Genomic DNA, 12,708 nt, shown 5'->3' with positions numbered 1-12,708 from the left:
CCATCTAATACAAGCAGAAGTTTCAGATTTATTAATTTCAAAATACAGATCAATTTGTTTGCCCAAATATTCTATAAACTCTGGGTCCCGAAGCCATCCTGTCTGAAAGTGCCATTTAGGAGGATCCTTCATAAAATGTGTAATGGTGTATGATAAGGATACCGCTGCATGATCAGATACATATAATCTGTTATTCTGTTAAACATTTGTGCAGAAATTAAAAAGTAATCAATACGTGAGTATGTTTGATGCATCCCAGAGTAGTATGAATATGATACTGCTCTTGGGTTAAGATCCCTCCAAATATCTAATAAATTAAGGTCTTTTATAAATTCCTGTATCAATTTCCCAGATTTAGTATACGTATTATCAATCCCTGTAGAACGATCTTTAGTAGGATCTATTACACAATTCATATGTCCTGTAATAAGGTAGTGCCTGGGCAAGCTAGCAGTTAGCAGAAACAGATCATTACAAAATTTGGGATTATCATTGTTTGGACCATATACATTAATCAGATTTATCTTTTCTGAATAGATGGTGCATTGTAAAATAATAAATCTTCCTAGTGGGTCTTTAGTTACTTTTTGAACCTGTATTGGGATTGATTTATGAATTAAAATCATTACTCCTCTCACGTTAGAAGTATGACAGGCAGCATATACTTGCCCTTGCCATCTCCGACGAATCCTAATTATCTTACTCTTTACCATGAGATAGACTACTTTAGCTTGTAATTGTTTGATCCTATCCATTACCTGCTTTATTTTTTTTATATTACCCAATCCTCTACAGTTCCAGGTTACAAATGTCACATTTCCTGTCTCCCCCATCATCCTTTCCTATTAAGAGGCATGTTCCCTTTAACTGACTCACAGATCTCACAGTAATGAGAAGCAAAAAATAAAAATAAAAGCAGTCTTGAACAAAACAACTATTTTTAAGATATATTCAACAGCATCCCCATTTTCTCCAGTAGAGTCCATGATACTGAATTAAACCCCCACCCCTTACACTCCTTATATGGCACTGATTGGTCCACACAGCTGTGAGGAACTATCAGATACCTCTATCTATATCTATTATCACAACCCTATTGGTATATCTACTCTCACTTATTTTATTAAAGTATGAACACATATTTTCACATCCCCAGAGAATGATAACAACTGAATCTTCTTAATTATGTTACAGATTAGTCCAACATTTCCACGCGATCAAACATGTTCTTCTTAATTCAGTCACCACAATGAAAAGACGTCAGTTGTGGTATCTAATCCGAATTATTTTAAAGCAATATTCATTTAAGACTTTAATATTCCGGTTGAATTGAGCCCACCTTTATTCGTTATCTAGTTCTTCAATGAAGATTTCTACCACAGCCGGTGTGTCAAACACCCTTGATTTCTCCTAGTGTGTAACAAGTAAATGAACAGGGTAGATGATCCTGTGCTTACTGCTTCCTCTTTCTCGTAGCCTCTGTCTCGCTCCATCATAGGCTGTGAACTTCAGCAGAAACATCTGGATGGAAACGAAGAGAGTGTTCCTTGTATGAAATCATCCCCTTGGACCTGGCTGCTTTAAGCACCTGTTCTTTTTGTTTGAAGTTCAGGAACTTCATAATTAGTGTTCTTGGTGATGCATTAGCATCTCGCCTTGTGTTATGGTCACCGACATTTCTCTGTGGACCCACTCTTCTGTGATTGAAGAGTCCATTTCCAGTATTTTTGGAAGCCAGACCTCTAAAAATGCACACACATCATTCCCTTCTTTTTCTAGTAAACCCACCAACCTCAAGTTGTTCCGTCTGTTTCTGTTTTCCATGTCGTCAACCTTCTCCGTGAGTTTTTTAATTTGAGATTCGAGAGTATTCATGTGAGCCCTTTGTTGAACGATCTCGTCTTCCATGGCTGAAATGCATTCTCTCCTTTACCACTTTAATCGCTGACATGACACCGTCAATTTTATTCGTAACTCGTTTGTCCATTTCTTTAATGGCTTTTAAAACATCTGCATTGCTGGGGTCCAACTCAGTTACTTTGGTAGATTCACTGTCGTCATCTTCCTCCATCTCTTTTAATTCGCCCGCGTGATCAGAATCCTGTGACATCTCTTGCACTTCATTAGTCAGATTTTCTTGAGTGTTTTTTTTTTCGGTGCCATTTCTGTTATTGGTCTTTTGTGCATTGATTACAAAGGATGCATCAAAGTTATAAGTGAGCTTGAAGAATTATTACTCGACAAATATAAGAGGGTCCTTAACTCGTGTCTTCTCAGCACCGCTCCATAACTGGAAGTCGACATTTCACATTCTTAAAATAAAGTAGTGATCCTAACTGACCTAAGACAGGGAATGTTTTCTATGATTACATGTCAGGAATTGTGAAAAACTGAGTTTAAATGTATTTGGCTAAGGTGTACTTAAACTTCTGACTTCAACTGTACATGTCATTGCCCCTCGAATACTCGAGTAGACAAAATTACCAAAATGCCCATCCCTAATTGAAGCCCTTGTGACTGAGGAATGATATTGTATGGAGGTTCAGGGGTATCCCCTGAGAGAAAATTTTGAAAACGTAAAAGTCTGAATGGACCATTTTTACATTTTCATTAAAGTGAGAAAGACTAGGCTACCAACTAGTAATTTTATGATGACATCTGATTAATTTTCACAAAATTAGGACAGAAATCTATTTGTTTATTATTAAAGGCTCATAACATGCTGGTTAATAAAGCTAAATTTAGAAGGAAAAAACGTAATGGTCTAAAGGCACTTTGGAACCACTTAACTTATGCAGCGCCTTATGTCTACTCACATGCGGGAAAAAGTAGCAGAAGATGCGCACGGAGCAGGACAGGGCATAAATGAAGCGTGTTCGATGCTATTTTTCGCTCAACAATACAACGCAGAAAGATCAGAGCTGGATAGTGATCTTACTTTTGAAGCTCTAAAAATCACAGATAGTCAGCATAAACGTTATCCATATGACTCCAACGGTTAAATTAATGTCTTCTAAAGCGATACGGTCACTTTTGGTGTGAAAAAGATAAATATTTAAGTACTTTTTTTAACTATAAAGCATTGCTTCTGGTCAGCAGCGGGATGCATGTGTGACATAATCACATTGGTACTTGAGACATGCAAGAACTGACGCACTTGCGTCACAGCTGGAAGAGCAGCGCTGTTTACAAGTGAGTATGAGGAATGCTGTACAGAAGCCTTGTTGAGTTTGGTTTAGATCTGTATTTGTATCTGTTTGTTTACCCACAATGGTGCATTTGTGTGCTTATCCTGGATGTCTCAACTGAGAGGAGAACGTGAGATTCCGTCTGTATCATGGCAACGCAAATACGTCACACGAGAGACCACATGAACTCCACCCTCTCGTGAAGCTTACTGGAAAGATTATTTAGAGTTAAAAAGTACTTAAATATTGATATTTTTCAGACCAAAAGCAATCGTATTGCTTTAGAAGACATTAATTTAACCGCTGGAGTCATATGGATGACGTTTATGCTGACTGTCTGTGATTTATGGAGCTTCAAAATCGGATCACCATCCACTTGCATTTTAAGGACCTACTGAGTGAAGATATTTTTCTATTTATCTTCAAATGTGTTCTGGTGATGAAAGAAAGTCATACACATCTGGGATATCATGAGGGTGAGCAAATGATGAGATAATTTTAATTTTTTGGTGAACTATCCCTTTAAAACTGTCTTTTCTTTGCTCTTGCTGTCCTGTTGTTTGCAATCTCTTACAAATCCAAGCGCATCTTGTCCAAGTGAAGTGTTTTACAACAAAACAGGATGATCAAAATCAACACGAAATCTTTAATAGAGTCATCTATTGTTTTGAATTGAGTCAGCTCGGCTGGTGCCACATCAAGTTCAGGCGTCGCCGCCACGTGTCACACGCGTTCAAGCATCACATGCTTTCAACAAAGCTCATTCAAATAAACCCCTGTTTCGTATACCTGGTGGAAACATGACACTTTGGATTTCATTGGAATGGGTATAGTTCCACAACAAACTAATTTTAGTTCAGGAACTAGTTCCATAATTGTGTAGAATTAACCTAATAACACACCAGTGGCATGTCGAGTGTTCCCAATAGGTATGTGACAAGACTGGAAATTTACAATGATAAAAAATAAGCTACTGTATGTTCAACCTGGTCTCTCACGTTACTATAACTACATTTTTGCTAAATTAGTTACATGGCTCCTTCTTACACTAGAGGCGCTACAACAACAATGCCTTTTTTCTCTTTCACACAAATCATGAGTGAAACGCCAAATTATCAGTTTGTAAACGCTTCGCTCTTTTCCTCACACTATGCTGTCTTATGACATCTAAACACTATAACTATAGCGTATATATTTTAAGGAGATACATTTTAATGTTTCCATTACATAACCAACTACATTTACAAGCTTGTTCACATACGATCAAATTTGAGCACGTTCACGTGCAGTAGTTCAACTGAAAAGTGTTGTACTTGCAACATGAAAGACCGTGTTAAATCATTGAAGCACCACAAAATTGCTTCAGCACATTTTATTAGCACATTTGTTTTTTCTGACATTACCTGTTAGGTTTAAGGTTTATGACTTCGGTTTTGTTTATTTAAAACTCAATAGAGCATTAACCTTAACCTCATCTGTTGTGTAACCTTCAGCGCCACACAGTGGGCATTTTACCTTAGAACTGCCGCATAACGAGTAATGAACCACGTAATTTCATTTTGCAAAAATGTTGCCACGGGCATGGAATTTTCATGAAATCTGGCTGGCTACATTGCTTTATATTTCAAAATATATTTTAGTATTTGAGTTTGTGAATTGGTTTGCAAAATGCTGTGTTTTAATAGATTGAAAACCTTTAAATGTTTTTTCTAGCATTCTATGGGGGTAAAGTTAGCTATGCATTCTGCAGTTTACCACAGAAATATTGATATTAATTAGGGATCGGTATCACCTCTGACATTTTTAGACAAATCAGGTATCAGTCTGACGAGCCCAATCCAAATCCAATACTGTGTGTTAGTCATGTTTGTTACTGTCAAGCTCCAAAAATGGTATAAAAGAACCATAAAAGCATCATTAAAGTAGTCCATATGACTCGTGCATTATATTCAAAGTCACTTGAAGACATGCGATAGCTTTGTGAATCACAAAAGTCTGCGTTTAATAAGGAAAAATATAGTATGCATGCGCAGCGCGAGAGTGAATGACGCGGCTCTGTTGACACACATGCATAGTACAAGCAAGCTGGTGATGCGCTCGAGCTCTTGTAGTGGCACACAATATGTGAGCGCTACAAACGAGCAACATCTCAGATGTAGATGCTCAATAGTTCAGATCGCTTATAAAATGCATTTAGAAGAGCACAGGAGGAGAATTTCACCAGATTTTGAATAAGAAGCGAATTAAACTACTGTGAACTTGCCTAAATACAGACACTTACAGGACTTCCTTTCCGACCAGAGGGTTTTAAAGTTAAAGGTGCACAACAGTAATACAGTATATTACTCTTGTATTATAATTCTAAAAGTCAATAATAATAATTTATTATTAGCATTATTATTTAGATAAAAAATTACAAGTTGACTGGGTTCCAAAAAATAACTTCTGAAAAAGAGATCTGAATCCTTTAAAGTCCAGATACAAGTTGAAAACATTGTGCAAAAAAAACTGGCTTTTTCTGTTGAACTGGACTGGAATTACCATTAATTTTGCTGCTGTATTATCCAGTAAACTAGTTAACAATAAAGTTTTTCTTAATTGGCTACACATTTATATTGAAATTATATGTAGTTAGAGATTTGTGTTTCTTTACATATAAAAGAGTATGCCCAATTAGTATCACACAGTGAAGTAGAGATATTCTAGATTGATGATGAAAAAAACAACACTGGAATCGGAACGGTATTGTGGTAAGGGAACATTGCTGTGACTAGGTGCTACTTGGATGCTCTGAATTTATCAGATGTGGCACTTGTCCTGAAAAGTTAGTGAAGCACTGGTCTAGATGTTTATCTGAAACTGAAGGTGTGCTCTGGTCTCACAGGTGTCTCAGATGGTCAGCTACTTTGAGCCGCTCATCATGGCAGCCATCGGTACAGCGTCTAAGATCTTAAATAGCCAGCAGCAGATGAGCGTGCTGGATCAGACCAAGACCCTGGCTGAGTCTGCCCTACAGATGCTCTACACTGCCAAAGAGGCCGGAGGAAACCCCAAGGTGAGAGGCCACTATCCAAGCACAAACCACTCACTTCAGTGGGTACAGATGGGGGATTACAATGTAAACTGATGTGAAATATTTATTTTATCTGCTCCAGATAGATCTCACAGTACTGTCCTGTGAAAGTATGTGTACTTAGCTGTACTTTGGGGACAAATTTTTCCAATTAAGTCCGCTAAATAGGACAAAACCTCCCTTTTGGGGATCTCATCAATTGGAAAATAGATTCATAAATCAAATTGTTGTTTTTTATTAGTCTAAAACAGCAACAAGTTTTCCTTTAGGGTGTGAGTTAAGGTTAGGGTACTTAATAATCATTTTAATTTATACGAAAGCAATAGAAGTCTGGTGAACACTAGCACCAGCCTCTTTGGAGGCCAATAGATTGTCAGATGTAATGTCTAAATAATGAGAAATTACATGGCAAATATGCAAAATACTGTTGATATAAAATCATTGCAGTTTCAAAAATTATGTGTAAAACATAGTGAAAGAAAAACAATGTAGTATGACTAGTGGGATATACATCAAAACTGTACAAAGTGTTCTGAAGACACACTTATTTCTGAGACAGGCCTGGAACAGATAACATTTTTCATTTCTTTCATTTCTAGTGCTGTCAGTCACTTAAAATAATTAATCGCGATTAATTGCAGATTTCGAAAGTGCTTAAATTTGACTAGATATTCTTCTTCTCCTGTTAAAATGCCTTTAGCTCCTTTGAAAACAAAATGTAACAATATTTTATTTAAATTTTCCAAACAAAGTATTCCACAATATAAAGACAGAAATGCACTAAAATAGCACCAATTTTAGTCACATTAAATGTTTCCCAAAGTCTAAGTTGGAGGTTGACTAATTGAAAAAAACTTGGTTGAGTGTTCATTGCAATGGGCATTAAATCTCTTAAACTCTCATCCTCCACAGTATTAATCATGGCTATCCACTTTGCTAAAGCAATGGTTTTGAACTCCACATTAGAAGTGCTAAAGAGAACATCTTACGGTTAAGAGGTCCTTTCTTCAACACTTGATCATTGACACAGAATCACTCTTGGGTGTGTTTGTGGTGTGCGCATTCACATTGCAAAGGTTCCGCCCTTTTCCAACCAATGCTAACAACTCACACAATGCTGAATGAAATATCAGAATCTAATGTCAAATGTATAAATGCGTTAATTTCAACTGCTGTATTTATTTCTCATCGCTCTATATGTATGAGTTTTTCATCTGCAGTGGCTTGTTTCCTGGTATCAGGCCTCTGTGGGCTTCTCAGCTGGTGGTCTTTGACAGTCTGATGCCCCGAGGCACTGGCCCCATTGGCCCAGTCAGTAATCTGTCCTTGATGGTGTGTCCTCATTTAGATAGTTAACTAAATGTGTGTGTGTGTGTGTGTGTGTGTCCTCAGGCCGCTCACACACAGGAGGCTCTGGAGGAGTCGGTTCAGATGATGAAGGAAGCGGTGGATGATCTTGCTGCGACTCTGGCGGAGGCGGCCAGCGCTGCAGGAGCTGTAGGCGGAATGGTCAACTCCATCACTCAAGCCATCAATAAAATGGAGGACAGTCCTGGATTCGAACCTGAAGGGACATTTGTAGATTATCAGACGACAATGGTGAAGACGGCCAAAGCCATCGCTGTCACCGTTCAGGAGATGGTAAAGGACTGATAGTGGTGAAGATTGCATTCACGTGTGGTGGTTAAAGATTTGGGCTGATAACTAAAAGGTTGTAGGAGTAAACCCCAGAAAGAGTTGATTGATAAATGGCAGTAAATAAAAGGACATGTGAACCTGTAATAAGTGACTAGAGGTCAACCGATAGTGGATTTTGCCAATGCTGATAACTAAGTTGGTGAAAAAGGCAGATAACTGATTAATCGACCAATATTTTTTATAGGAGTTATTAATATATTAATAATATTCATATTGATTTAATGAATGTTAGAAAAAAAAATGTATTTCCTTACTGTGACAGGCACAGACATAGAGGCAACAAGAGTCAAGAATTAATAAAATCCCACCTGTTTTATTTATTTATTTATTTATTTATTTTGCAACCAAAATCCCAATAATAACCAGAATTATTTTTTTATTTTTTTATTTGGTGCATAAAGCAGGACTTAAAGGGGTAGTTCACCCAAAAATGAAAATTCTCTCATCATTTACTCGCCCTCATGCCATCCCAGATGTGTATGACTTTCTTTCTTCTGCAGAACACAAATTAAGAATTGTAGAAGAATATTTCAGCTCTGTAGGTCATTTCAATGCAAGTGAATGGTAGCCTGAATTTTTAAACTCCAAAAAGCAGATCAAGGCAACCTTAAAGTAATCAGTTTGATTCATAGTAGTTTAATCAATGTGTTCTGAAGTGATCCAGTTGTTTTTGGATGAGAACAGACCAAAATATAACTCCTTTTTCACTGTGCATCTTGCCAGATGGCGCTATAGGAAGTGTAATCGAGTTTGAAATCATGACCGGCAAGGAGACTGCTGATATCGAGATTTATAGTGAAAAAGGAGATACATTTTGGTCTGTTCTCACCCAAAACCGATTGGATTGCTTCAAGCGACATTGTTTTATCCACTGGAGTCTTGCGGATTACTTTTATGCTGCCTATATCTGCTTTTTGGAGCTTCAAAGTTCTGGTCACCATTCACTTGCATTGTATGGACCTACAGAGCTGAAATATTCTTCTTAAAATCTTTGTTTGTGTTCAGCAGAAGAAAGAAAGTCATACACATCTGGGATGGCATGAGAGTGAGTAAATGATGAGAGAATTTTCATTTTTGGGTGAACAAACCCTTTAACTATGAACAAGCCTGATATACACTGGGGAATTATTTTTAAATGTATTTGCTCCCAGCTTATACAAACACATTGGAGAAGCAAAATATTCACTCTAATAATCATCTACAATGTATCACATTATAAACACTAAAAATAAAAAAATCAGTAATTCATCATCAATAGATTATCAGCAATCACTTGTCAATTGTCTGGTAATCCGGTATTGTATAAAAGGTTTTTCCTTTTCTCTAGGGACACCATCAGTCAACATTAACAATAACATTAAGTTATATCTACCATCAAAACCTCAACAACAAAACCTCTTTGGAGCGCTCTTTTATAATCTTATTGAAGCTAATTGGACCCTGTCAACCTGCGAAAATAAAAACTCAACGGATCTGCACGAATTATACATTATTTTTTATTTATAATGGAGAATTAAAGGTTCACAAAAAATCTTCAGTTAAAATGTTTTACTTCTAAAGAAATTTCATGTGCATAGCGTAGTCACGTGGCACAGCAAACATGATGCATAGTCAGTGATTGTTTTTATTTCACCTCCAGAGGCCACTGTTATACTGTAGAACCAAGGAGTTCGAATTTTTTAAAAACCTCCAACCACCAGAAACGGAGGAATAATATATATTTTTTTATTGTATTTATTTATTATATCTACCACTATCGCCGTTGATTTATTTATTTATTTTTGCTGATAACCGATAGTTCCAAAAAGCAACTATAGGCACCTATGTATCAGTCGACCTCTGTAAGTGACTGTAAGACACTTTGAATTAAAGCCTTAGTCTAATGACAAATGAATAAAATAGTACCTTTGTAAAAGAGCGCAACAGTAGGATTCATGAAGTAAAAGTCCCATTTATTTTTCCCACTGAGGAATTGATTTTTTAATGATAATGTATTAGTGTTGAACGATATACTGGTGCCACAGTTCTACCGCTGTAAAAATAACAGCAGTTTTTTTCAAACAGTGGTACCATATTTTCGGCAAAAAAACCTGCATCTGACGCATGTGTACATAGACTGACAACTAACAAATAGCGCAGATGGAATGTAAGAATGCATTGCCTCCTTTATTTTATTGTAGTTTAACCAGATCAATTGCAATGCTGCAAGAACGTGAATAAATTAAGGCAGAAGTTCAGCACTGTTATTTTTAAATAAGAATGCTCTATTATTTAATACATTAATGACATTTAATAGTATGAGAGTAAATAATTAATTCAACAACACAGTAGCTACATCATTGAGCCTGCTATTCAAGCAACATAAGAGTTATTCTTGTATCATGATCCTACTTGGCATTCTGATACTTCAGCTGGTTTTGTACCATAAGACATAATTAAGGGATCGTGACAGCCCTATAAAATTTATCAACTTTTCAAGACAGACCTACTATGAGCTCTGAGGTTAAGTCATATACAGTATACTTCTGTAGAAGCCAGGAGTGTGATTTCAGGTGTTCAAGTGTCACTCCCAGTGAAGAACTACACTACCCATAATCCAGAATAGAACACCAGAACATCAGCAAAGTTGCTGTAACCATGAAAATAAAAATGGTGGCAAAATAGCTTAGCAGCAATCATCCTTTCCCGTGAAGCATTGCGAACAGTGTAAACAGTGTAAACTCCCAACACTCTCAAACTACTTCTTTGTGTATATCTGAATGTTTTGTAATAAACTTAAAATATATTGTTTTAATACTAAAAATCAATATAAGAATTTAAGTACGGAGTCTTTTAGCTTTGTTTTTCCCTGGTTTGAACACTGGTTTGAAAATGGTTGAATGCTTGGTAGGTTTGGTTCATGGCTCAGGACTCATGTGTAGAAATGAAAACATTAAATGTGTTATTAAAATGCTGTGTTGCCAGGTTACCAAATCCAACACCAACCCTGATGAGCTGGGCGGTTTGGCCAATCAACTGACCACAGAGTTTGGTGACCTCGCGTCAGAGGCCAAATGTGCCGCCATGACTGCGGAGAGTGACGAGGTAACATGACAACTCTCTCCTCTGTTTTTCTTTCCTTTCCCTATGGATTTTGTGGCTTTTCCATGTGAATTCATCTTAAAGCCAACATAAAATCAAAATGAACTCTTTTATTTCCTTATAAACTGCCTGCTCTTATTTTGAAGTATTCATAAGTGCACTCTGTTACGAAGAAAAGAAATGTTTGTCTTCGAAATCTTTTATGAAAATGTAATCCCCAGTGACTTTCCTTTTCGGCTGACATCATCATGCCCTTATTTATTTTTTTTTCATCCACCTGTCATATAAAGGCTACTTCTCAACATCCAAACAATAAAATGTCCAGTCCTATGTTTTTTTTCCTGAAAATGGGTAAAATGGGTTGCGAATGCTGTTTCATTTTGACTTGTAGGTCAGGATGGTCTGTGTCAAGTCAAGTCATATTTATTTGGATAGTGCCTTTCACAACACACATCGTTTCAAAGCAGCGTTACAGAAAATCATGCATTAACAGAAAATGAAACCGTAATATCTGTAAAGTCTTTGAGTCATCATTGTGTATTTTGATTAAATACGATTATGAAGCGTGTATAAATACAATAATTGTATTTAGAAACCCAGTGAGCAAGCCGAAGGCAACTGTGGCAAGGAACACAAAACTCCATTAGATGTTGGTTAATGGAGAAAAATAACCTTGGGAGAAACCAGGCTCACTGTGGTGGCCAGTTTCCCTCTGGATAACATCATGAATATAATGCCAAAATTACTTATTTATGTGCAGTGCAAGTCATGGTTTAAAATTATTAAACTAAGTACATGTTAAGGGTCAGTGTTTAAACAAAGATTTTGTATGAACTGTAAGATTAATGACTAATGTCTTTGAAGTTCATCCTGGATTAACTGCAGAAGTTCATATAGATGCATTGTCCTTTGTTAGTTGGCTAATGAAGGCTTTTGTTGCCAATTTATTGATAGTCTATGTATTCCATTTTAAGAGTGTAGTCCATCATTAGACCAAGGTGATGTAAGATCAGTGAGGTGCTTCACAGTTCAATCGGCCGGTAATTTCGGTGAGGTCTATCCTAAGTCCAAGGTTCAGGCAATGGCATATGAAGTATCCCATGTTTTATGGTTAGAGTTGGCATCAGTTCATCCTCTGAGGTCCATCGTAATAGACTGAAGTGATGTCTGGCTGGCACTGGCTGCATTTTGTCATCATCACGCAGTGGAGTCTGATATCAAGCAGGAATGGAGCTGGATCCAGCCGGTTCTGGTGACCTTGGGATAGGAGTCCCGAGGTAGAGACATGGAAAGAAATAGAATAATATTAGCGTAGATGCCATTCAATCTTTTGCAGAGTTATAGATCATGATTAATGTTTCAGGTTCCGGCAGACCTAACTAAAGCAGCCAAATTGTGTGGTGAAGAATAAATTAGGTGTATGCCTGGCTAAATAGATGAGTCTTTAATCTAGACTTAAACTCACTGCGTCCTGAACAGTGTTAGGGAGACTATTCCATAGTTTAGGAGCCAAATAGGAAAAGGATCTACCTCCTTTTATGGATTTGATATTCCAGGAACTATTAACAGGTCAGAGTTTTCCGATTGTAATGAACATGATGGAATATAGCGTGGTAGAAGGTCACTTAAGTACTGTGGAGCTAGACCATTCTAAACTTTGTATGTAGT

At 36.9% G+C, this 12,708-nt stretch overlaps 2 protein-coding genes across 3 annotated transcripts in view; one reads left to right on the top strand and one right to left on the bottom strand.

Moving 5' to 3' along the window:
* tln1 (talin 1) overlaps positions 1–12,708 on the top strand; it is a 197,848-nt gene that overhangs the window by 135,449 nt on the left and 49,691 nt on the right. For both annotated transcript variants that reach the window (XM_051683214.1, XM_051683215.1), the window contains 3 exons: positions 6,073–6,243; positions 7,654–7,902; positions 10,924–11,043. In XM_051683214.1, coding sequence (XP_051539174.1) covers positions 6,073–6,243; positions 7,654–7,902; positions 10,924–11,043 — 540 coding nt within the window. The remainder of the gene's footprint in view (positions 1–6,072; positions 6,244–7,653; positions 7,903–10,923; positions 11,044–12,708) is intronic.
* The window catches only part of ca9 (carbonic anhydrase IX), a 332,582-nt gene continuing 331,867 nt past the window's right edge, over positions 11,994–12,708 (bottom strand). The window contains exon 9 of the mRNA XM_051683336.1: positions 11,994–12,297. Coding sequence (XP_051539296.1) covers positions 12,164–12,297 — 134 coding nt within the window. The 3' untranslated portion in view covers positions 11,994–12,163. The remainder of the gene's footprint in view (positions 12,298–12,708) is intronic.

This window comes from Myxocyprinus asiaticus, chromosome 42 (assembly GCF_019703515.2).
Source record: "Myxocyprinus asiaticus isolate MX2 ecotype Aquarium Trade chromosome 42, UBuf_Myxa_2, whole genome shotgun sequence".
Classification (NCBI taxonomy): domain Eukaryota; kingdom Metazoa; phylum Chordata; class Actinopteri; order Cypriniformes; family Catostomidae; genus Myxocyprinus; species Myxocyprinus asiaticus.
Note: the sequence above shows the minus strand (reverse complement) of the source record. Positions and strands in the feature narration are given on the sequence as shown.